Genomic DNA, 26,499 nt, shown 5'->3' on the forward strand with positions numbered 1-26,499 from the left:
ATATACCAAACAAGTTGTGACAAAACTTAGTGAACGAGTTGGGTAGGTGACAAGAACATGCCGATTAGATTTTGATTAAGGTCCGGATGCATATCTGGCCTATCAGTGGGATACAAAACGTAAAGTAAATGATCTTTCTTGGGCAAATCCCATTTTAAAGTTAGGCCTCAAAAGCCAGCCGCTGACAGGGAATCCTCTGTCATACAAAGTCTTCCTTCCTTGGCACACCTGAACTCCTATCCACAAACAAGGCATTCGTCTGCAGCTTGGAGTACTGCTCTCACTTCTGGGCTGGCTCACCTGGTTGATATCTTGCTCAGCTTGACACCGTGGAAAACAAGGCTTTCATGATCATTGGAATCTCCTGCGATGAAGCTGAGTCCCAGGGCCTATCACTTTGCCATCGCAGACAGGTTATTGGTCTCTGTCTTGTTCCTCCTCCTTTCTGGTCTTACACCCTCTGCTCTTTCCAAGCTTTGTTCCCCCACTGCCCCAAGCTTTCTGCAGGGCTCACACGGTCCACAATCACTGCTCAGCTCCACTCATTCGTTCCTCTTTTTTTCTCACCTGTGGAACCGACTTCCACATCCTCTTCAATATCATTCTTCCCCCCAGGTCTTCAAGATCTCATATCTTTTCACCACAATCTCGTATCGTTCCCCATCCAAAACCATGAAATTTTCTACACTCGTTGATCACCAACCCAACCCAATCCCCCCTCTATCCAAATTTCCAATTTTCCCTCCGAAGAGTTTCCATTTATATCAATCTTATCCACCCCATGCATCCTCTCTGGTCCCCAATTCCTTCCCAAACCCAATGTGTGTAAAGTCTCCCTCTACCTTGGCCTTGGCCTTCAAACTCTGCTGTTGGTGTCTCCCCCCTCTCTCAACTGTTCATTTCTCATGTTGTGTCCTGATCCATTCAGTATACTAGTGTTCCTGAAGAGGACAAGCTCTTCCACGAGCCTCGACTATGTTTACAAAAGAAACTGGAATGGCACTATTCGACATCGCAATGTCGGCCGATATGGCTACGCCCACATTACATCATTATACATACCTGCACCAAGTTTGATTTTGTTTGATCTCTTCAACTCTCCGCAAGTATCACATTTTTACCTGACATGACCTCTGGCCTTTGAAGCTGAAATCTAATCGGTTCACCTCATCATAATATATATATATATATATATATATATATATATATATATATATATATATATATATATATATATACATACATACATACATATATATACATACATATATATTAGGGTGGTGCTCAAAATAATTTAAAAATTTTTTTTACTGGGACATGGCTTTATGTTGTTCCTTTTGTTCCAAAATGAAAAGACACCAAATATGAAAGCAATCTGATTTTATTTAGGGGTGCCACATCAGCCTTCAAACTAAAGGTGTCTACAAAACTTTTCTATATATGGATCGAAAGCAAAACCAGAAGTTTGTTTTATGAAAATCCACCCTCCACTCACTTTCTTTGTATTCTAGCAAACACAAGTTACAATAGCTGCACAAATAGCACTATATTGCTATGAAAACTCAAATTCAATGATAACAATCCAAATATTCAGTTCATAAAATGAAGAGACACCATATCACATAATATTTAAAAACCCAAATATAATGAGAAATGTAACTCTTATTTCTGGGCCTGTTTCACCACTGTTGCCTTCTTGGCATCGGGGTACATCTTCCTGTGAGCAGCAACAACTTGGAGCAGAGCTTGCTTTTGCTCTTCATCCTTTGTAAAGAGCTTATTGTAGTCTTGTATCAATGCGACACCCCTTTCTGCCCTGTCGTTCACCACGACTAAGCCACTGGCGGCTTTCTTTGCTTCCTGAAAGCTGGTTTCTTGCTCCCATGAACCAGGATCCTTATCCATCCAATCAGTTGGGGTCCCTAGGATGCTGAAGAAATGCTTGGTGTGTTTTGTTATGAGGCCAGCGATTGACAGGGCGGTTCCTCGTTTGATAGCTGGTCTCTTTGGAGAGGGGTTTTCACCGTCATTTTTCAATGCTTCAATCATATTGATCTTGCTTTCTTTGTCAATTCTGGTGTCAAAGAATGCAAATGCCACTAGTACTGGGCTCATGTACCACGTGTGGCGGCCAAGTGCCTTCAAGGCTGCCTGAGCCATCTTCTGATTGATTTGTTCAAACTTTTCCAACTTCTTGAAGAGGTTAATGTCATTCAGGGGAGCCTCAATAGCTTGTGGAGCCCGAAACCAAGCCTGTACATACACAAGGCAGACAAAAATGTTGAAGGCTCGGAGTTCTCTCGCCTCTCGAAGTGTCAAGTGGAACTCTGACCGAAACATGAACACCTGTAGTGAATATCGTGCTTTTGCCATCCATCTGGCTCTGTGCATTGCTCCTGGAGCCATGATCCGGATTCCACGAGGTGGGATTCCTCCCATGTAGATGACAGTCAGTTCTAGGAGTTCACGATAATCATCTCGTGGCTGCTGATCTTTCAAACACACAAGAACGTTTTTGCTTCCAACACAGTGTCTACAGATCCCATTGAAGCCTTCCTCTCTGAGAATTGATCGTGAAGAAACTTCCTGTCCTTGGGGTTGGTGATTATGGCCTCCGAATCTGCATGCCTAAGATCAAACGTCTTCTCCAAGGAGGCCTTGAAGGATGCTTCCTTTTTCTCTTGGGTCGCACCACCCCGCTTTGCACCTTTTTGGAGGCTCCTCCATTCTTCATATAGCCTCTCCAAACGATGGATGCAGTGCTGCTTCGTCGTTGTAGGTAGGTGAGCTTTTTCCCAGAACTTCACAACCTCTTCAATGGTGAGGGTTGCACTCTCCCGGGCAGTGCGATTCTCCTTCTTCAGGTGATGGAAAAACAGGACAAGAGATTGATGCACAGTCGGGAGCTTGGCACCTTTGATGGCATCTCCAGAAGTGGACCCAATGAGATACACATTATCCTGAACCCGAGTTTTCAATGAAACACTGGTACTAGCACATGCCATATCTGCAAAATAAGCAAGAATGTGGGTAAAATCCTGTTAATTCTTACTCCACAGGGTCACTCTCTACAAAAGAGCCACAGTCAATAAGTTAGGCCTACATATTACACACTAAAAAAGCGTACCCCTGACCCCGGGAACCTGTACAAAACATGCATGAAAATTGCCCAGATAGTGATCATAGGAAGTCTCAAAACTGTATGTATAATATATTGTATATATATAATGTATAATGTGTATTTATGTATATTTATTATTTAATGTATATTTACTATATATTTATTTTTTATATTATATTTATATAATATATAATTATGTATATATATAATTATGTATTTATTTTGTGTATATACAGCCCAAAAAATGGGAATTCCTATTTTTGCATGGGGGAAAATTCATCACTGATGTGGCACCCCTAAATATTATTGGATTCCATTCAAATTTGGTGTGGTTTCCTTTGACACCAAAAGGAACAACAATAGACCATGTTCCGGAGAAAATCTGCATTTTGATTTTTTTAAGCCCATCCTAATATATATACATACATATATATATATATATACATATATACATATATATATACATACATATATATACATACATATATACATATATATACATACATATATATACATATATATATATACATACATATACATATATATATATACATACATATATACATATATATACATACATATATACATATATATACATACATATATATACATACATATATATATATACATACATATATATACATATATATACATACATATACATATATATACATACATATATATATATACATACATATATATACATACATATATATATACATACATATATATACATACATATATATACATACATACATATATATACATACATATATATACATACATATATATACATACATATATATACATACATATATATACATACATATATATACATACATATATATACATACATATATATACATACATATATATACATACATATATATACATACATATATATACATACATATATATACATACATATATATACATACATATATATATATACATACATACATACATACATACATACATACATATATATATATATATATACATATATATATATATATATATATATATATATATATATATATATATATATATATATAGTTGCGGATCTCAGCGTCGGCCTTTCCCCTTAACAAGGGGGGATTAGTCCCCTTGTCTTTTACTAGCCGACGGGACCCGGGACCTATGTCGCCCTTCCCGGACAGCGTTAGGTAGGGTTTTAGGACTAGGGATTCGCTATTACCGAAGTACTAACGCTAGCCGGAAACGAGGAAATAAGCCCCGCCCGAATCACGGGTGTTAGTGAAAACGCCGAGCGGTAGCGACCCGTGACCCAAGCCATTAGCAATGACTAACCCGATCCGAGCGGTTCTTAATCGTGCCACGCTTACCCAATGATGGAAATGACTGAAACGGTCGAATTTGGGAAGAAAGGAATAACAGAATTTATTTACACTTTGTACAGGAAGAAGAAGAAGAATACACAGTGCAGCCTTATACAGTCTTAACTTATCCCTGGACAAACGGGCCCGTCGCACTCAGACACACTCACACGGGGTTGCAGACGAACAGGTCGATGGTCCAGGGATGGCGTCCAGGCAGCTCGTTATCCGTTCCCCAACTCGCACCGCGAAGCAGATGAACCAGACGGCAGGAGCTCTCCGCGTGCCGTTTGGCGCGTGCGGGATTATCACAGGGCAACGGTAGGCTGGCTTTGGCGGTTACACTCGTGGCTCAGCCGCATACGTAATAAACGAACAGTTCCAATAACCGCAAACAATGCACTCTTCAGTATCTCACTGCGTAGCTCAATGCGCTCGCGATGCATGACTCCGTTCTCATCTGATCTCAACTCCTCGTACCATCTCGTCTCATCTCCTCTCCTCTCCTCAGCTCAACTTAGAACTGCGCATCCCTTCTCATAGCTCAACTCGACGAGTGCCTCTCCCTTCTCATCTCCCAGCCCATCTGAGGTGGGGGCCTCGCGCCAAGGGTTTTATTATCACGCCCTTGGAACCCTCTGGAACTCACCAGACGTTTCTTGCCACGCCCTCTCAAGCCATGCCCACCGAGCTCTGGTTGGTTATTGCCCTTACCGTCACCGCCTTCTGACACGCTGCTTGATGCGGCCACACCTCGTCCGCGCGCTCCTCCCTCTTTCCAGGCCTACCTCGTGTCATTGGACTCGTGTCATTTCGTTCGAGCGAAACCAAGGGCAGCGAACGCTGCTGGCGGCCAAAGCGTAACAAACTTCCGCGGGTAGCCCAAAGTGTAACAAATTGAGGGATGCCAAATGGGGCGCAGGATCGATTTATGCCCATGATGGAGATTGGAGGGTGGCCGCAAAATGAAAAGGACCTAAGCTTATTATTTCTTTACACAACGCAGATATTACTAGGGACAGTGGCCTACTCTTACACATACTATGACATAACTAATTCTAATGGGCCTAAGTGTTGCTTGTGGACTAACTATGCGGGGCAAACCTTTAACCTTTAATGATGTTATATGTACAATTCTCAAAACCTCAACAATATAAATATATAATATATATAAATATATACAACAACAGGCATTTTAAGGCCATTTTCCCTGCAAGAGCGGGGGTGAGCCTTGCGGTCCCCCATGACAATCTTCTCCATTTTGCCCTATTTTCTGCATCTCCCCTTGTTAACCCCCTTGCCCGCATTTCTTCTTCGACCATCTTAAGCCAAATCTTTCTCGGTCTTCCCCGTCCTCTTCTTCCTTCTACATTCATTTCCATCACTCTTCTCAACCAGTCACTTTCATCCTTCCTCAACACATGACCAAACCATCTCAAACTGTTTCTCTTCACAGCATCCATCACAGGCTCTATTGCCATCATCTTTCGCAATTCATCATTTTTCTTCCTCTCTCTCAACGATACTTCACACATCCACCGAACCATTCGCATTTCCACCCTTTCCAGCCTTCGTTGCTGCTCTACGTTCATTACCCATGTCTCGCTTCCATAAATCATAACACTTCTCACACATGCAGCATACACCTTTCCCTTCAGCTTCAACGACACTCCCCTCCTCGTCAGCACGCCACTCAGTTCCCGAAACTTCTTTCATGCACATCTCACTCAAGCAACCGTTGCCGAGTCTGATCCACCTTCTCCATTCAGCATGTCTCCTAGGTAACAAAATGTTTTCACACCTTCCAGCTTCACGCCGTCTCCAAGATCCAACTCAACATTTCCTCCATCTGCAGCTCCCTCTGTGCACACCTTACACTTGAATGTAGCTGCCACACTGGTTAATGACCCTCTCAGACCACTACATTTTTGATGAACCCACTCAGCGCACATTGTACATTGAATGGAATTCACTCCGACACCCTTCCTGCACACAGCACACGGCCACTTCCCAGTTCTTTCCACCTCACCACATGCTTTCCCACTTGCCATCACCTTCGTCTTTCCGATATTCACCTTCAGACCTTTTGTCTCCATACATTCCTTCCACTTGTTCATCTTCTCCTTCAGGCCATCCATACTTTCTGCAATCAACACCAGATCATCTGCATACAACAAGTCCCACAGTAAACCCTCCTTTACGTTCCGAGCCAGCACCTCCATCACAGCTACAAATAGTAGTGGACTTAGTACCGACCCCTGATGCACTTCCACCTTCACCTCAAACTCACCACTGTTCCCGTCCTTCGTCCTTACAGCTGTGCGTGCTCTTTTGTACATTGCCATCACTACTCTGATCAACCATTCCTCCACTCCTAACTTCCTCAATGCCCATGTCACTACTTCACGTGGAACCCCATCGAATGCTTTCTCCAGATCAACAAACCCAAGAAACAACTTCTTCCTATTCTCCATGTACTTCTCCTGCAACTGCCTCACAATAAAAAGCGCGTCTGTCGTTCCTCTTCCTGGCATAAATCCAAACTGCATTTCGTCAATCTTCACTTTCTTCCTTATCCTCCTCTCCAACACCCTTTCCAATACCTTCATTCCATGCTCCAATAACTTTATCGCTCAATACGAGCCACAGTCCAGAAGGTCAACTTTCCCCTTGTATAGAGGGGCGAGGGTACTCAGTTCAGCGCACATTGTTCCCAATCCACTGGAATGTGGCCTTCTTTCATCACCAGATTGCAGATCTCTGTCATTCTCTTCACACCCCAATTTCCCGCTGCCTTCAACATATCTCCCACAACTTCAACATATCTCCCTCCCGCTTTTCTACTCTTCATTGCTTTTATCGCTTCCTCAACTTCCTTCTCAGTTATCTTCTCTGCCGGTCCTAAAACTGGGTTACTCTCAATGTTGCCATCCCATTCATTCTCTGCATTCAACAGTATTTCCATATATCTCTTCCATCTTCCTTTAATTCCATCTGTGTCCACAACGATTTGTCCCACTTCATCCTTCAACTTCATGCAACTCACCCCCATCACATCACACCTCTTTCGCTATCTGCTTTGCAATCCTGAATAACGCTCTGACCCTCTTCCGAATCCAAGCGTTCTCCGAACATTTTCCTCCATGCCTCCTGCGCCTTTGCTACCTCTTTCTTTGCAGCCTTCTTGGCTGCCTTATAACTTTCATGCTCTGCCTTTTCTGCCCCCATACCCTTTGCCTTCTGCCACTCCTTGAACTTCTTCCTCTTCTCGTCGATCTTCTTTCCAACTTCATCATCCCACCACCAATCCACCATGTTTCCGAGTGCCTCGGTGGTCCTTTTGTCCATCCACATACCTCACCAACGGCTCCCAACAGACTATCTTTCATTGACATCCAACCACTTTCAAGCTCAACCACATCATCCTCTACCATACTCAGCCTCTTTTTTAATGCCTCCCTCACTGTCACCTCTTTCAACCTCCACACCTTCATTCTCGGTTGGTACTTCACCCGCCGAGCTCTCCTCGCACCTTTTACCCTTATGTCGCAGACAACCAAGTGGTGCTGTGAAACAGCCTCCTCCCCCGGGATCACCTTTGTGTCCCAGAGGTGCCCCCTATTTCGCCTACGCACCAGCAGATAGTCAACGGTTGTCGTCGACCCACCTCACGTGTATGTAACAAGCTTATTATCCTATATAAATAATATATAATATATATATATATATATATATATATATATATATGTATCATAATATATATCTAGCTATATATATACTTCGACCAAGAGTAGTCAAAATCCCACCACCGGGTCACAAGTTAGCGCAGTAACAGAATTTTTACCTAACAGGACCTCTGACCTTCGACCTCTTGACCCCATAATGTAATCCATATATCTTTTCATCATTATACATACTTGTACCAAGTTTGACTTTGTTCCCTTCAGCTGTTCGATTATCGCATTAACAAAAACCTATTTCAGAAACTGACCTTTGCCCTATTGATGCAGAGATCTAATTGGCTCATCTTTGCATCATAATATATACGTATACCATAACAACAACAGGCATTTTAAGGCTATTTTCCCTGCAAGAGCGGGGGTTAGCCTTGCGGTCCCCATGACAACTTTCTCCATTTTGATATACGTATACCATATTTGGTCAAAATCTCATCACTGATTCACAACTTAGCTCAGTAACAGAATTTTTACCGAATGTCTGACCTTTGACCTTGACCCCCAAAATCTAACCAGTTCATCTTTACCTCATTATACATAGCTGCACCAAGTTCGACTTGGATTCCTTCAGCCATTCTCAAGTTATCGCAGTAATGAAAACCCATCATGAAAGGATGGAAAGGGTTGCCAAGGGCAACCAAAAAACATAATGCATCTGGAAATTTCGTCGGTGGAGGTGTGTGTAAAAGTAAGTTCAGCTTGGCAGAGGTATGCACTCTACCGCGTGCTGTTCTAGTTCTCATGTAACCATTCGCATCTAATTTAACCACTATAGGTGGCAAAAGCGGAAATCTTTCACAGAGTCTTATGATGATCATCTTTTGTGCATGGTTGGCATGTTGTACAGGATGGATTAACAGCTGCTAAGGCAAAATGCACAAGCACAAGAGAATTTTATCACTGACAATTGAGTAAAAGTTCACCTCCTGACCCTCTATACAAGTTATGCTCAAAAGAGCTGGAGAGGTTTTGTATACACTGAAGAGGTCAACAACCATGTCATCTGTGCCAAGGGCACCACCAAAGGAGGATCCCCGTGTTGGGGCACTCCAGCCTTTACAATGAGGGGAGCGGAAAGGATGCCATTGCAGCAACAACTACACCAGTTGAAGAAATCAAAGGCAAGTGTGAAGGTGGCATTGCATGCCACAAGCAGTGAGCTTGGCAAACGGAGCAGGGTGCCACAGCGTTGAATGTTTGAGATAGGCCCATGGAGATGTATCTGAGATAGACCTCGTTTGAGGTAAGGATTTCAAACGAGAGGTCCGACCTCTGAGACTTAAGGCTTCCAACTATTCATGCAAGACTAGCAGCAGCATGTCCATAGTTGAATGACCGCCAGGGAATCTAAACTTATTGACATTGATCAGGCTGTTTGAAAAGAGGAAAGCCTACATCGGCAGCAATTATGGAATCCTTGATTTTGCTTGTACTTGGCAGTCAGTGCCACTGGCCAGTAGTCGGTTGGGTTTGTTTTTTCACCCTTGTGTATAATACAAGTTCCCTTACAAGGAAATTTAATGTGAGAGGAGCTCATTCGGCCCATCAAAGCCTGCACTGGCATCTGTAAATGGGAGTGTAGGGAGCAGACTTCCACACCAATTGTATGCAATTAAAGGAGGACAGACTGAAGAGAGTGGATTGAGGAGAAAGAAGAGTAGCAGAACAGGATCTGAGAACCTGGGCAAGCCAGTAGAGCATACCTCTGACAGAGTAAGCTGGTTCAGCATTTGCTTCTCTCTGAAGGTGTGGCACACATTTTGCCAAAAACTCTGAAAATTGAATGCATTTGAGGCTAACCCTAACAACTCTGACATTCAGGATTGTCACAAGTTATTGAATGGTTATCACCAAGGGCCTTAATCACATATCCGAGATAGAAAGGTTCACCCATGCTGGCAGTTCGGCACACACATTACAGATCAGCAATGCCACTACAGATCATGAAGAGCGTGTAATACAAACGGTCTTCTTCTTCTTTCACAGCCACAATTATTTCCACATTCTTGTGGAGTTGGCAGGGAAAAGTTTTTGGCCCAAGTCTCTCATGAACTGACTGGCCAGGCTTGACGCTCAAAGTAGTTAGGGCAGAAATTTACAATTTGTTCATTTAAATAGCTCGCCTACTCTTCACAAAGGACACAGAACTTTAACATCCACTAACTGAGGCCGGCACACGGAATTCCAGTTGAGCATCCATCTGAGGGACCGCACACACACCTGTGAAACACCAGGATGACAGTTTGTAGCTGTGTCAGGACTCAAACCCAGGTAGGCTACATAGCTTAGAGGCGAGTGTCGTGTAATACGACTGGTATAAGAATACAACTCCTTTTCACCGCTTTCAGCCAGATTTGAACAAACAACCTCAAGGAAGTCAATCCAGTGTCTTCACCACTACAATACCAACACCTGTTAAAATTAATGGACATTGGTATGGCTGTCCCTACAATAGATGGCTCGTTCTACCTTTGCCGAGGCTCTCACAAGGTGCATACCATGACAAGCCTGTAGTGAGCAGGACGTGTCTGAACATATGCACTGCAGTGCATTGCCAGGAATAAAAAGCAATTGATGCAATCCAAGGTGAAGGATTCTTTGAGGACACCGAAAGCATTTTGGTGAAGGCTCAAGCAGACCAGTTTCTGGCCTTTCAACACTCGAAAGTGTTGCACTAACTGCACATTCAAAACTGAAGCAACAAGTTCCCGCATGTATTTTTTTTCCTGTTTGCCAATTCAAGCTTTAGTGAATTAAAATAAAGTAATGTCTGTGGGTCTGTATGTCTGTTCCTTACGGAATCAAAAACAGCTTGGCCGACCACCAAATTTTGCATTGTGCTTGGGGTACCCGGGGTCAGGTCTTGGGCATCAAATAAATATCTCCTCCCCTTCCCTTCCTGGTTCCTGTGAGTGTGGGGAGATGACGCGATTTTTTTTTTGCCTGTATACGTGGAATGGTGCAAGTGGTTGAACCACCGATTGCTGCCGGGAGGAGGGGCTATTGCGGGTGGGGAAACGATGTCAATTCTGAAAACAAATCCTCTCACTCCCAAAGGGAGTGGGTATCGACTAGTTGACTTAAAATTGCAATATATACATTCAGCTGATGCTGTGCTGTGGCCGAGAGGCTGGTCATCTGGTAAATGTGATCAAGAAAACATAATGTGCACAAGCTACTCTAATAATTTGGGGGAGAAAAAAAAAACAAAAAACCTCTACTGTGGGTGGTTTCATGTACTTATTTGCCAGCATTTCAATTTTAAATTTCACCAATTCATACAAAACATGCCCTTGAAGCATGATGACATTCAAACTTCCAATGTAATGTTTAGTAAGACACGATGCAATGTTAATGTCGGTCTTGACCTTTGAGTTTGAGTCAAGATAAACAAAAATCAGGTCAACTTGCCTTTTCCTTGTCACTGGCCATTCGATCAACTGTGGAACCCTGGACACAGCATCATTCATAAGGGATAGCATACATGTAACAACCGTGAGTATGCCCCACTCTTGACATGTCAATGACGGGTAATTGAAAAAGAGAATGAAAAAGGAGCAGAAGCCTGTACCTTGAGGTCATACTTCTGGTGAACAGGCAAGCGCCGACTGAACACATTGTGTGTGACCACCATGTATGTCTCGACTCCATCCACTGTAAGCCGATACATTCCCAAGAACTGGGGCAGCAACGTATTTCCATGACACTCTACGACATACTGTGGGTGAACAAGAAAGTACATTTTCTCAGGCTCCAAGTTTTAACAGCTGCATCATTCCCACTGACCCCTCAAACTGCAGAGGAAGTTTCCAACTCACAGAAACATGCTAGTTTAGGCCTCATCATCACCAGGGATTCGAAATTGTATGTTACCTCTGAAGGTCTAGCTCCTCGAGTCTCGACAATATACAAAAAAGAAGGTATTCCTGCATTGCACACCTGGTGATATTTTGTCAGGATGCTGTGCATCTCGGCCACATCCTCACTCACGATGGTCTTGATGACGAACCGCTGATCATACGTGGTGAGAAATCGAGCCCCGCTGCGACCCTGCCCATCGTTGGTCACCGGTGCACTATGCACGACGGACCTCTGCGGCACAAACCAATGAACACAAGTCACAACACGGCACCACCTCAAAATCGATTCCTTCACAACACCACAATTGCTTCTCTGAAGCCACGTGCTCGGGATGCACTGGCAAGTCATGCAGAGAGCTACCATGGGGCAGCAGTTCAAAGTCAACGTTGGCCTTTTATTGCAGAACTTTAAAAACAAAAATAGTTCAGTGCTGAAGCTTTGTGCAACGATATTGTCTACTCAAAGGAAGTTACACAGGAAGTGACGTCAATTTTGAGGCATCCTAATTTCAAACACCATTACATTACATTCCTTACCCAGCATACAATTTTAAAGAACATCCTTGAGAATGCAGTGAGATCGGTGAAGTTGAGACAATGTTTGGACGTTTGTAGGCCTTCACAGCACCAATTGCTGGACAGAAATGTAGCACTACCATGTCTGGTTCCTTCAAATCAACCCATTGTAAAAAAAACAACCCAATAATACACAACAATAATAATAATAAACAACAATTCTTAAATCCGTTTATAAAAAGGTACAAGGAAAACTTCATTAATATTAATCGCAGGGAAATCACACGGCATGAGGTTAATATGTGAGATTTTACCCGGGAGATGCATTAACAAGTTATTTACAGCACGACGACCATGGTAAAGCACAGTGGACACAAAGGAGGAACATTCCAACAAGCATTGTGGTGAAGCTCTGCCCGACATGCCAATTAGTCCGTCGCAGTTCAGTATGTGGGGAGTGGGGGGGATCAGGACAAAAACAGTGGCAATGCGTTTGCTGAGGTGAACATGCACCAAAAAGAAAGCGGTGAGCAGGACAGCGAGTGGATGCTGTGCCCTGCACTTCTAAGCGAGGCAGGGGGCCTGTGGAGAAGGTCTCTGCCCTTCCTCATGCTGGCCACTGCTTCCCCCCCCCCCCCCCCCCCCCCAATTGCAGAGCAAGGATCAACACCATCCTACCAATAGTGCGGAGTCCTTCAAAAACACACAAACAAAACCTTGTTGAATTCAATTATGGACAACTATCAAAATAAAGGCACAGCACCAATGCAGCAACAAGCAGCAGGCTGCTCCAGGTAGAGACACTTGCTGTGAGCAACACGCCAATAAGTATGTTAACAGCCCCGTCACTGAAGCACAAGTAAGTAAAAGGTATAGCCGTGTTGGCAACAGCTGATCATTAATTAAATACCCTTGGAAGTTGGTGAGCAGTGGCAGGTGATAACGAGATGTGGTTTGAAGAAAAAATAAATTAAAGACAGGAAGGGCCGGGTGAGAAGGTGTTGAGAAAGACAGCAGACATTGGGATGGCGAATCTGACCTGCCAGCCAGAGATAGTGCCCATCAGAGCTTTGTCCAGCTCCAGGGCAGGATGCTTTGTCATCGAATGCTGTAGATGGCCAGGGCAGGATACCAAGGAACAGGGCAGTTAGGCAAAGTGGAAAAAGTACAGCAAGAGAGCTACAATTGTATACTCTCCCTCCACGACTATTCCATCCATATAATTGTGTATAATCACATGGTGAGGTCAAACCAACCCGCAAATGGTAAGCAGAGCAAAACAAGACAAACAAAGTAAAACAAGAGATGAAAATTGCTTCGCAATACATGTCCCCTACAAAGTTTCAGTTCAATATCAGTAACCACATCCCTTTATTTGAGCGGTGTATAATGCAGTGTTCGGTGCTGAAAATAATAAAAAATAACCCAATGTACATACAATGCAGCAAAACATGCGTCCGACTTATGTGCATATAATACATCGTAGTTATATAACTGGGATCATTGCAATTGCACTGGGCCATGGACTAACACCCTGGCTGAAGGCCTGAGGCTTGCCGATTTGTGCTACTTCATGAAATGGCGGCGCATGATTTTAATTGGGGTGGAGTCAGGCCAGCTGTCCAGCCAATGGGCGTAAAGCAGTGGGGTGGAGTCAGGGCAGCTGAAAACTGACCTATGCACAATATATTTTCTTCTTTCCAAAAGGGCACAATTTTTGTTATAAATTGGCGAAACACACCGAAACTATAATTTGTTCTGTAACTTGTCATAATAAAGCCATGTACCAAGTTTCAGTTGAATATGTTAAACTACAGTGTATGGGGAAAAAGTGCAGAAAACCACATGTGGGACGAACAGACAGACAGATGGAGAGCAAACCTATAGTCCCCTCCGGGTAGGGGACAGATAAGCAGGGTGGGTTGCACAAAAAAAAAGAAAAAAAAGAAATCAACTGTACATAACTACAGGCGAATGCAGAGCCACAAACATGAACATGCGGAACATTAGTCTGGCTCAAAATCAAAATGGCTGAAACATGAGAAACGGATATTATCCGCTTTGAACAATGCAAAGAGACTGGAGATCTGCCTGTTCCAAACAATATTCAGGGTTATATCCACGTCTAGCTATCCTCAAGAGTTTTGTCCATACTGAGCTTATCCGGTTTTGTCCGCACCATATGTCACAAAACCCAAGGTTCTTTGATCGAACAACGTCCAACCAACATGTCAGGTGTCATTCAAATTGGAGTTTATTGGAAGGACAAAACAGTTTTCCCACCGGAAGCTGAGAATGCAACCTGTCCACCAAGGAACTTCCTACCTGAAGCAAAATTGGCCAAAACAAAGATGGCAAAACGTTCCACCAGGACTTACCCAATATAAAATTTTGGGTTAAATAAAATCTGTTTTGACACCTATTGGGGACCTCAGGTCAAATAAAAAAAACAATGGTGATCATAACTACCAAGTTTGGTGAATTTCTGCCCAAACATTAAGGAGATAATGACAGAGCAGACTACAATATCCCCTTGCCCCCCCCCCCCTCCCCCATTTATTTTTCAAAAAGTGTGGGGATAAACATTCTACCGTGAATTAGAGAAATAAAATGAAATGTATCAAATCCCACCCAGAAAGATGAACTTGAAAACTTCTGAAAATGTATTTATGAAGACCCAAAAGCACAAGGAGGCAGATTGAATCCAATATTTTGAAAAGAAAAAGCAACACCTAGAGGAAATGCTCCACTGAGATTTGATGAAGGAAAAAAAATAGGAACAATATGCAAAAATGCCAAATTTAAAATGCCTAGGCCTGGACTTCTGGCTAAAGCAATGAGATTCTCTCCAAAATCACTACGCTCGAGCATTCAACAAACTCATCCAAGAGGAAAAAGGTAATGGATGAGTGGCTCACAGTGGGTAACACCTTCCTAATCCCAAAATCTGAAAAAAACCCAACTACCTCAATTATAGACCAATAACATGTCTATCAATAACAAACAAACTTATAATGGGAATAATTACAGAAATTACGTACAATCACCGACCATGACGAGGAGGCCTAGAGACAGAGCAGAGGGATGGAAAAGAAGACACTATGGAACAATATACCACCTACTACTAAACAAGGCCATACTCAAAAACTGTAAAATGAGAAGAAAAACAAAATTGTCCACAGCCTAGATAGAATACAAAAAAAGCTTTTTTTATAGTGTTCGACTCTCATGGATGATAAAAGGCATGCTGCTATACAAGATCAATCCTCAAAACTGATCGAGAAAAACTGATCAAACTGATCGAGAAAACAATGGAACACTGGAATAACAAACACTGATATTACAGCACATGGAATTAAAGATCGAAATACCAGGAGTGAAAATATGACACACAATCTTCCAGGGAGACAGCCTTTCTCCTTTCCTGTTTTGCCTGGCCCTAGACCCACTAAGCAACCTCATTAATGAGCAAGGACACGGATACACCCGAACATCCAACAAAAAGAGCATCCATCCAAAGTGACAAGAAAGGTGAAACATCTACTGAACATGCATGGTTTAAAGCTCTTAACACTGGACGAAAGATTGGCCGAACAAATGAAATTAGTAAAATGATACGCCAACGATATTCAAATGGAATTTGGCCGAGATAAGTGTGCCAAGTGCACATTCGTAGACAAACAACAACAAAACTACAGCTTCCAGGGAAGCAGAACTCAACTGAACTGACTGGACAACTTTAAAGTAGGTCAGTTGTTTGTACTAGATTTGACTTAAGATAGCAACCTACCTTGTGTGGTAAGAGTCTCACACACCAAGTTTGATCAAAATCCATAAATATTTGTGGACGTTAAAGTCTTAACGTCGTTTCGGAGCTGAAAACAATATGGCGACTTATGGCGGCCATTTTGTGACGGATCGGGTTGGAATGCAATAGCAACCTACCTTGTGTGGTAAGGGTTAAACATTCTAAGTTTGATCAAAATCTGTTAATATTTGTGGACGCTAGAGTGTTCACGTCGTTTTCATGACCAAAAACAAAATGGTCGCTTAAGTCCGCCATTTTTCAACGGATCGGGCTGAAATGTAATACCAACCTAGTCCTTGGGGTAAGGATGCTGCATGTCAAGTTTGATCAGAATCGGTTGATATTTGTGGTTGCTGGAGTGTTAACGTCGAAAAGTTAACGGACGACAGACGACGACGACGGAGGGTTCAGTATGTGATGAACTCAACTGGACGGTAGTCCAGTTGAGTTAAAAAAAATAGACCCAGATACCACACAATAACTTGATAAGAAGCATCATACAAATACCTTGGAGTAGCAGAGGGCTACCAAATAATGTCACAAACAAATGCACAAACAATTACCAGAATGAAGATGATCCTGAAAACATACCTCTCCCCAAGAAACAAAATCAAAACCATAAATCAACTTGCAAAAGCAGTGTTCCAATATGGCTGCGGGGAAAAAAATGGCTACAATCGGAAACCAACAAACGAGATATCAAAACAAGGAAACAAGGCTCTCTGGCCTTGCCCCCCCCCCCCCCCCAGCTCTCTCTGGGCTCTGTCCCGCAAATATTCCGACAGGTCGCACAAGATCTGCCTGCAACCCTCTTATGGTTAAACTGCCAAAATCAACTCTCTGCTCACCTTCACTCCTTCATTCCTCTTTTCTCCCACCTCTGGAACAAACTCCCTCACTCTCTTCAATCCCACTCGACCCTCCAAGTCTTTAAAACAGCTGTTCACCACCATCTCTTATCTTCCCCCAACCAAAACCTTGATCTTTTCTACCCCCGCTAATTTCACCCCAATTCCACTTTTTTGAAATACCAACTTCTGTCCTGGAAGTCCTTGGTGTCCTTGTGCTTTTATACTTCTCCCTCCCCCCCCCCCCCCCCCTTCCCATGCCTCCTCCCCCCAAGCCCTCTCCCTCCCACACATCTCCCTGCTCTTAAATGTTGTGTGCTCTCAAGTGTTTGTGTGCTTCCCATTCTCTTGTCTTCTGCCCCCTCTTTTTATATATTTTGTTTGTCTGGTCGATTTGTTTGTGAAGTAAATGTCAGCTCTTTCACGAGCCTCGATTCAGTATACAAAAAAAAAAAAAAAAAAAAAAAACAACAAAAAAAACTAGGATTTAAGCTGGGCAAGTGAAAAGTGCAACAAACTACCAAATCAAATTTGTATGCAAACACAAAGACAACAAGCCAGAGAAGGTATCCTTAACTTACCTAGCAAAAAAGATTCTAAATAGAGGTGTGAATAGAAGATGCCACACATTAAACCGAACAGCCATGAATACAGCCCCAACTATTACAAAAAAGACAAATATAAAGCGAAATATCAACAGTTTATACACTGACAACTGGGAAAACGATAAAAGAGCAGGAAGGTGTAAGAAAAGAGTCGAGTGTTAAGTCATAATAAATGCCCAAGACCAAGGACACTAACCCAATGGCTTTAAGAAAATGCCACGACTGAGTCAATTCAACAGGTGTAGGTTATGCAAGATGGAAACAGAAAACACGAGTCACCTCCTATCGGAATGTAAAAAAACTCATGTCAGAACAGCTGTAAACACAAAGGCACAACAGAGTTTGTGGAGTAATCCACTGGTACATCAGAAAATAATTTGATATCCCAGTTCCAGAAAACTCATGGAAACATGAACCAAAAGCAATCGTTGAGAACAAGGATGTAACACTCATGTACGACCTGGTGATCCCATCCAGCATGTACATGATCTCAAAAATGAGTGAAAAGATCCTGGAAGCAGAAGAGCACAAACATTGTACCAGTGATAATTGGAGCAACAGGAATGACATAGAAGAACCTTTAAAAAGATCCTACAAACCATCCCTGGGAATATTACTACAAACTAATTACAGTTAGAAGCTGTCCAAGCTGTCCAAGCTGTCACCTTGTCACTTGTCACCAAGCTTATATAGGGTTGGTTTTCTAAGGCTGTAGGCCGCACCTCATTTTGTCAAATAAAGTGGTATTCGGGTGGTTCCGGTATTTGGGACCGCAGGGACGGAAAGTGCAGGTACGGGGTGCTTGGCACTCCCCAGCCGGCCCGCTCTGAAGGTTCGGATCGGGACACCGGGATTCATTCCGGTCGCCCGGTCGGCCCGGAGGTGGGGGTGCGGGGCCTGTCACGGAACGTCAAAACAAACGGCCTGCCGGGGCTGCCCAAAAGTCGGGCGTGAGGGGCGCGTCCACTAATGGAACGCCTCTCGCTTCCCAGATCGAGGGCCACGTGGTCAGGAGAACCTCGTCCCTTCTGGTTGCCCTGCCGTCCCACCGGGAGCGCTGGCAGGGTGTACTTCAAACTAAGCTTAAGTGTCAAGTGTTAAGTTCCTCCTTGCCCTCGCAAGGGAAAGGCTAGGGTCAAGCTCTTCCAAATTTCCAAACACTAGAAATCGGACGTCTCAAATGAATTAACTAATTTGTTAATACATCTCAGTCGCCCGCGACCTCTCTAGCGCGGGCGTCGAACCAGTTCATTTCCGGGTGACCGGGCCGAGTATCGGCTCGGCCGTGGCCGAAGCCGTCGATTCCGCCGTAGCACGCTAACGCGTAGGCTCGCGCGTCCCTGGTCCGCCGGGGCTCTGCGGGTGTCCTACCATGCCCACGTCGCCATGCTCCCTGAATAAGAGAGTCAGACGTGGTGCCCGGGGACGGAGTTCGCTGTCTAAACATGGTAGCGCTAGGCCAGTGGGACCGCCGGGACCCACGTGCACTCACAAGTTGTTCTGCGCGTGGGCGGCAGTATCAGACCGGGGCGCCCAAACGCTCCCCGGCTAAAGTTCATCCTGAAAGCGCCCACATTGTGCGGACAAACCAAGTCAAGGGCCACGTGGTCAGGAGAACCTCGTCCCTTCCGGTCACACTTTGCCTATCGGCCGGCCTCGAAGACCGAAATTGTGACGGTGTCACCCGAGGTGACAAGGTGACAAGGTGACAATATAAGATTGGTGACAATCCTGAAAAGATCCCTCAGAACAAAACTGAAAACAGAAAAACTTCACAGTTTGGTTGATGAATTGTGACCCCTTACCAAAACGGTGGTGGATACTTCGAGCCCCGTTACATCTTCTGAAACCTGCATATGAAGATAACCACAAACACAAACACCAAAGTGTTTTCACTATTTGCCAAGCCAATGGCAAAAGACCATGAAATCAGAGGCGAAATAATGTGGACTTGTTTCCACGAAGAGTCATTACACTATCACTACCTGACCAGCATCACAAGGCCATGGTCTATGTTGAGAAGAGAAATCTCCATGTGATGACTGCTGATTTGAAAAGGTGAATAAACAGCACTGTGGAACGCTTGATTACCAGCTTAATCTGGAACTTTCTGCAGGCCTGATGCCTCTAGTTTGCAAAAACCGGGTTTGCTTCGTGAACCACTCCCAAGCATTGGAGTGAAGGGCAAAAGGATGCTTTTGCCCTTCACTGCTTTTGCCCTTTTGCCCTTCACCATGGCAGCCATCTGAGGCCCTCCCTGTAAATCTCATCTCATCTGGTGGTGGTGGATGTCAGCCATGGTTCAAAATTGCCGACACTGCCTTTCACCAGCTACGTGTTGCTTGCTCGTGGTTATTATCTCTTCGCTGTTGCCTTTTTTGCAAAGCAGCTTCCTCAAACATCACCCACCTGTGCCACATCCCTTATTTATTTATTTGTATGCAACCTGTGGCTGCTTGGCTGGATCATCTTGTGGGGGGCACGGCTGTGCTGCTGATTCAATGCCCCCATTACCAGCAAACTCATTTTGCCGACCTCAGAAGTATGACAGACTGAATCACCTGGTGTTTATTCAACGGTAAGTAAGACAGGGGCTTGAATGCAAGACTCACCCTAACCGTTAAGCCAACACCAGGCTTCCATGTCTCTTAACTATGTGCGTGCTTATTCTGCCACCCTCATTCTCTGACGTCAATTTTACAAATTTTGATCTTCTTAGTTTGCATTTCATAACTTTGTAAATAACCGTGTTATTTGTAACTCTATCGTTTAATTTCCAACTTGCTGCTCTTTTACATCTTGCAATTTCATTTCTTGCTCTTACCTTCAACATTGATGCTACTTTTAGTTGTCTTTTTATTTTCATTTTTCTTTTCCATTTGTTTTACACATTATGACATAATGGGTTGCTGCACAGCCAGCCACCTTCTTTTCTCTTCATCCTTCCTGTGTCGAGGAAGTTTTACGGGAATAGGTTTACACCACGGAAGCAGCTTGGTATTTTACGCATTTGCAATCAAGGGGAAACATTGCAAATATCGGCCGTGAGGCCGTTTTTTGTTCCATTAACTCTCCAACCCTTTGACGTATATAATTAGCTTCGCCCGGAATGGAGAGGCTATTGTAACGAGTCGTGTGTGTCAGTATCAGTGTCCACCCACAGATAAACTTTAATATAGCACCCACGGTGCATCAAAGAGGTCGACTCGCCAAATACCCAGTCGAGGCTCTACGTTGTTAAATGCTCCGTTTTGTACAAACTATACGCGCTTGTATGAAACTATTATAGGGAATCATCGTGAGACAAAGCGCCCTGACAGTTTCACCCACACTTGGTCTATGCAAACCTTACATTGTGAAACCGCATGTGATTTCTCCTTCTCACATCTGAGTGACTCTTTTTAAACACCTTCACTTACCACTGACAGGTCCTTTATGAGGAAATTTGATGTCTGTTTCACCGACACATCCTACAGAATAAAAAATAGCAATAAGTTTGAACCCTTTAAACAACCACATTGGTGGGGGCAATGGACTGGGATCCCAGAAGTTGTGGGTTAAAATCCAACTGAAGATAACAGTTATAAGAATGTGAATTCTAATTGTATGAAGTTGAGTGAGCTTCCCTTGTTACTGGAGGTCGTTCAGAATGATTATGGGTCTTCTGTACTTTCCACCAAAAACTAAATAATAATAATAACAACAACTGCAACTTTATAACAGCTGGCAATGACCGGGTTACCAAGACTTCCTGCTTTGATACAACCCCGTTTTGATCAGACACATGACACATGACCTCCTCTTTAAAAAAAAAAACTGGGGTCAGAATTGGATTTCAAAAATTCAATTCAAAGGAATAATATATATATATATATATATATTGTTGCGGTTTTGAGTTTTGTATAATAAAGGTTAAATTCCCCCCTCATAGTTAGTCACACGAACAACATGTAGCCTCACGATAGTGCAGTTATCTCTTAATATGTGTGAGAATAGTCCTTTTCCTGTGTTAGTTTTGCGTTGAGTAGAGTAAGGAGAATAGGTCCTTTCATCGCTTCTATTGTCCTAGGCCGCCTCCATCGCCTTACGTCTCTTTGTGCTGTCTTTGGCTTTTTGGCGCGAATTAACACGAGGCCGGCCTGGCAAATCGAGCAGGGACCGAATGAGGGCGGCGAGGAAGCTGACGGTAAGCGCGAGCCGCCAATCAGGGCGGCGAGGAAGCTGACGGTAAGCGCGAGCCGCCAATCAGGGCTCACAGGGTGTGGCGGCAGCACTGCGTCACAGGGCGTGGTTGGAAGGTTCGAGAAGGCTCAGGGCGTGTCGATATAACCCGTCGCACAAAGCACCCAAGAGGACTCGCGAGTTGGAGTGCGGTGAGCAATTGAGGTACGAGGAATGACGAGAAGGACTCGCGAGTTGAAAGAGCGTGGTGAGCAATTGAGGTACGAGGACTGAGTTGGCATTGAGGGAGAAGTCGAAGGAGCGCGGTCAGCAGTAAGAGGAGTTCGAGCAAATGAGGTAGGAGGACTCGCGAGTGAAGGAGCGCGGTGAGTTGGCGGTCAGCAGAGAGCTTTGAAGGATACGGGATCGGCAAAAGACGCGCATGAACCAGGATACGCGCTCGTATGAAAGTGACGCTCGGTTGAGCTTGAAGCCGAGCCGCAGATAGTGCATTGAGTTACGTGAGTGATAACGCGGTGTAACCGCCAGCCGCGCTGAGAGACGCGTACTTTGCCTTCCTGTGTCATCATCATCTGCCTCTGTTCGGGAGATGCGCTACGAGGATCCTTCCACCGCCTGGCTTGCCTTCTTCGCGGGACGTGCTGGGACCATGGAGAGCCGGACGGGGCCGTTCCTGGACAACCACGTCGGCGCGTTTGGCCTGAACATCATCCTGCCTGTAATTCCCTGTGTGAGTGTGAACGGGCCCGAGTCTGGGATTTAGAATAAGACTGCTTAAGTTCTGCTCTGTGTCTCTGCTTCGACCGACCATTGCACGTAATATTGGGAATAATAATTAAACCTGTGTTCTTCCTTCCATTCAATTGTTCTTGTGATTTCCCTCATTGACTAAGCATGGTACGAATAGAACCGCTCGAATCAGGGTCCAATATTTAACAGTGACTGCACGGACCACGTGGTACGCAATCCGCTCGGTGTACTCAAATTACACGTGGCTTGTGCGAGGCTTGGTTCCCCGCTTCCGTGGCGGCACGGGTATTTAGGTACGAGCGAGACTTGGTCCCGAAACCCTACCTTGTGCTTGCCCAGAAGAGGCGTTTCAAGTCTCTCGGTTCCACCAGGCCCAGAAAGAACAAGGGGCTTAATCCCCCCTTGGTAAGGGCAATAAGGGCGCCCGAAAACCGTAACAATATATATATATTGTTGCGGATATGAGGATTGAGTTTTTTTTATTGTGTTGTATTGTATACCAATTGTTGTGAATATTGCTTTAGTCTGAGCCCTCCTTGCTCCAGTGTGTATAAAGGTCAAAGGGCGTTCCCGTAGTTAGTTCAATAAAGCATACATGAAGGACACTATAATATCCCTGTTCAGTAGTTTATTTCCTTATTCTGTGTATTAGGTTATGGCTTTGTCTTCCATTAAAATGACACTCCATTGCACCAAGTGAAATAAGATAGATTCCCTTCATTCTTCATTCCCATTCCCAAAAACCTCCATTTCCCCTTTCGTCATGGCCAAGCCTCAATTTGCCAATTACATCCCCTCCAAAACCACCATTGAACATGTGCTCGGGTCGGGGAAGAAAGGCGTGCCCGCCCGTCGTCATCAAGGGCGGAGCCAGAGGGTCGCGCGACCAACCATGGCCGAGGTGAGCACACCGATGGGCGTGTCCTGAAGGCCGGCGGCTTAATCGCCGGAGGCGTTATAAAAGCGCGCGCGCAAGAGTGGTCAGAAGTTGCGTAAGGAGGTCCATGACAAGAGTTGCGTAAGAAGATCCAGATGAGCTTTGAAGAGAGAGAAGGTTCAAGGTCAATTACAAGCAGTTGCGCCAGAGACGGCAGACGCGTCCTGAGGTGAGCCAGAGAAGCAGCTTTGGCTCCACAAGCAGCGTTGACTCCACCAGGCAGCTTCAACCCGTTACCCCGCGGGAACCAGATAGCGGTGGCATCGGTGGCCGTCGAGGTCCAGCCGACGTCCCGTGCGGGATCAAGCCCGAACCATCTGCCCCAGCTGAACCTTCCCATTCCTCCTTCCAGCATTCATTCCTGCCATTCCATCCTTGTTGTGTACGTGAGTTTGTTCTGTTTGTTCTGTCCTGGGTATTTAATTATGTTTGTATAACTTCTATATATACATATATATATACTAGGGCATTGCCCGTACGTGGGTGCCCGTTCCTTGCCAAAAAAAAAAAAAAACGCTACCCGTACGCTCTACCCCGCCCGTACGCCCGTAAACAAAAAAAACAACGCTCTTCGCTTCCGCCCTTCGCTCTGACTGAATTGGGAGAAATAATGCGCATAAGAAATCGAATTACGTACCGTAATGGCGGTCAGCTCGTAACGCGCTCAGCTCCGCTCGTCTCACATCGGCCACGCCTACGCAACAAAGCGTTCTGTGATTGGCTGCCGGAAAGCGTGCTGCCGGACAGTCTTCACTGTCCGGAAGTTCGCAAATCGCAGTTAGGATGAATCGTTTTAATTTAATCGCAGTTTAAATTCGTTTTAAAACATAGTTTAACGGCAACATAGTTTTCCAACGTGAAATAAATGAATACGCTGTCAAATGTGCCGTCCGAGGCAGAGTCTGATCGCCACGTTCGGCACACGTGATAGCTCGCTGCTCTCTGATTGGTTGAATCGTTTTTTGGACATAGCTCGGTAAGTAATTGTCCGATTAATATGAAACCTTGAAAAGGCACATCCTCGGGTCCCCAGCAATATACCTGGCAAGTTTCAAGTATATCGGACCCGTGGTTGTCGAGAAACAGCGGTCACAGACACACAGACACACAGACACACAGACACACAGACACACAGACACACAGACACACAGACACACAGACACACAGAGATTACTGGAATTATAGATAGATATACAATTACATATATATATATTGTTGCGAATATGGAATTTGGCCTCCATATCCGCTTGTAAATATTCCCCTATTTTCTCCAATACTCCCCAACTTTCCCCAATCCCCCATTCCCTAGTCCCATTGCATGTAAATAACAATCAGTAGAGCCGACCTTCCCCTTATTCCCCCATTAAATGTCGTGCCCAGGTCCACCGCACCACACGTAGACAACTTTCGGACATCTTCCTAGTTATTCTTAATCTATGTCAGTTAAGGCCTCGTTTCCATTAATTATGACTCTTCGTTGCACCAGAATGTGATTATATGGCATCAGTAGTGAGTTTAGGACCTTTCCCATACCTCCTCCCATCTTCTTCCCCAAACAACAACAATAACAACAACTACAACAACAATTACAACAACAACAGAGGAGATGGCGGCGGAGCGGGGGAGGATGCGTCCTCACACCGGCTCGATTAGCTCCAGACCATGCGCTCCACGGGGTTACCACGAAGGGGCTCCTTGTCAGCTCCTCGTCAAGGGCGGAGCCTGGTAAACCCCCCGCACGCACCCAATGAGAAGCAACGTGCCGATTCCACGAGGCGGAGCTAACGAGCCGAGGGCGTGTCACTCCCCGCCGGATATACGCGGCCACGCGCCGGATGTAAAAAGAGATGCGCACCGAGCTTGGAGAAGGAAAAGCCACCTGCGAGCGCTGAGTCAGATGCGCCCCCAGCTTGAGCAGACAAGACGCCATCCGAGCGCTGCGACCTCCCCGCATCTCTGGACCGGACCGAGTCGATTCTGACCTTTGAGCCCAGGTGCACCTGGAGCCATCGCTACCTGCCTTTCCTAGCCATCAAACCCCCGTGTGAGTCAGCCGTTGTCCCGTGTGTCTGTCGTCTGTCCGGGGTTAATATAAGAGTGTGTCTAAGTGCCTGTCTTCCTGTAATATACCTCTAGCCCCTGTAATCTAACCTTTTCCGTACGAATATACTTGAGAATTGAAACATTGGTGTCGTATTGTGTTATTGTAATCCAGCCGGGTGTCTTCTTTTCCTTATTGAGCCAGCATCGCGCGACTTCGTCAACGTCGAGTATAGTCGGGTAATTTGTGCGGACACGACGGCCATTCCGCTCGGCCCACTTTAACATCAAAGTCGTGTCTGTAACAATTGGTGTCGAGGAGTGGAATTCGAACCCGGGACTAAATTTATTAGGCCCAAATTTTGGGAGGGAAAATCGGTTCGGAGCGCGTACTGCGCTCGACAAAATCGAGCCGGAGCGCGGTCCCGCGGTTACTGCGCTCGCCGAAATTATAACGAAAAAAAAAAAATTTGGATTTGTTTTACGAAACTCGAATTTTGCAAGTCGCGCTATGGCGGATCAAGACGGCTGGGGTCCGGTAGCGGAGAGTGAAGCAGGGTCGGTCCAGGACCAAATTGAGACACGTGAGGAGAGCGAAACAGCGAGGGTAGCAAGCACGCAAAATGGCGCCTCGCTGGTCACCGCGCCGGCGACCGTGGCAGCGCCCCCGATGGATTGGAACTCGTTTTGTATACAAATGACGGCCCTTATGGCCCAGAATAGTGAGCGATTGGAGGGCCGGATGGATGCTCAGAGTG

General features: G+C 44.8%; 1 protein-coding gene across 2 annotated transcripts in view; it reads right to left on the minus strand.

The window, feature by feature from the left end:
- LOC137430589 (phosphatidylinositol 5-phosphate 4-kinase type-2 alpha) overlaps nucleotides 1-26,499 on the minus strand; it is a 90,201-nt gene that overhangs the window by 15,639 nt on the left and 48,063 nt on the right. Inside the window, exons 4-7 of one of the 2 annotated variants that reach the window (XM_068121409.2) lie at nucleotides 13,611-13,679; nucleotides 12,135-12,287; nucleotides 11,767-11,913; nucleotides 11,607-11,645 (exon numbers count right to left, since the gene is read on the minus strand). In XM_068121409.2, coding sequence (XP_067977510.2) covers nucleotides 11,607-11,645; nucleotides 11,767-11,913; nucleotides 12,135-12,287; nucleotides 13,611-13,679 — 408 coding nt within the window. The remainder of the gene's footprint in view (nucleotides 1-11,606; nucleotides 11,646-11,766; nucleotides 11,914-12,134; nucleotides 12,288-13,610; nucleotides 13,680-26,499) is intronic. The other variant, XM_068121415.2, reaches the window with a different exon arrangement.

Source organism: Myxine glutinosa, chromosome 1 (assembly GCF_964187855.1).
Source record: "Myxine glutinosa chromosome 1, kmMyxGlut1.1, whole genome shotgun sequence".
NCBI classification, from domain to species: domain Eukaryota; kingdom Metazoa; phylum Chordata; class Myxini; order Myxiniformes; family Myxinidae; genus Myxine; species Myxine glutinosa.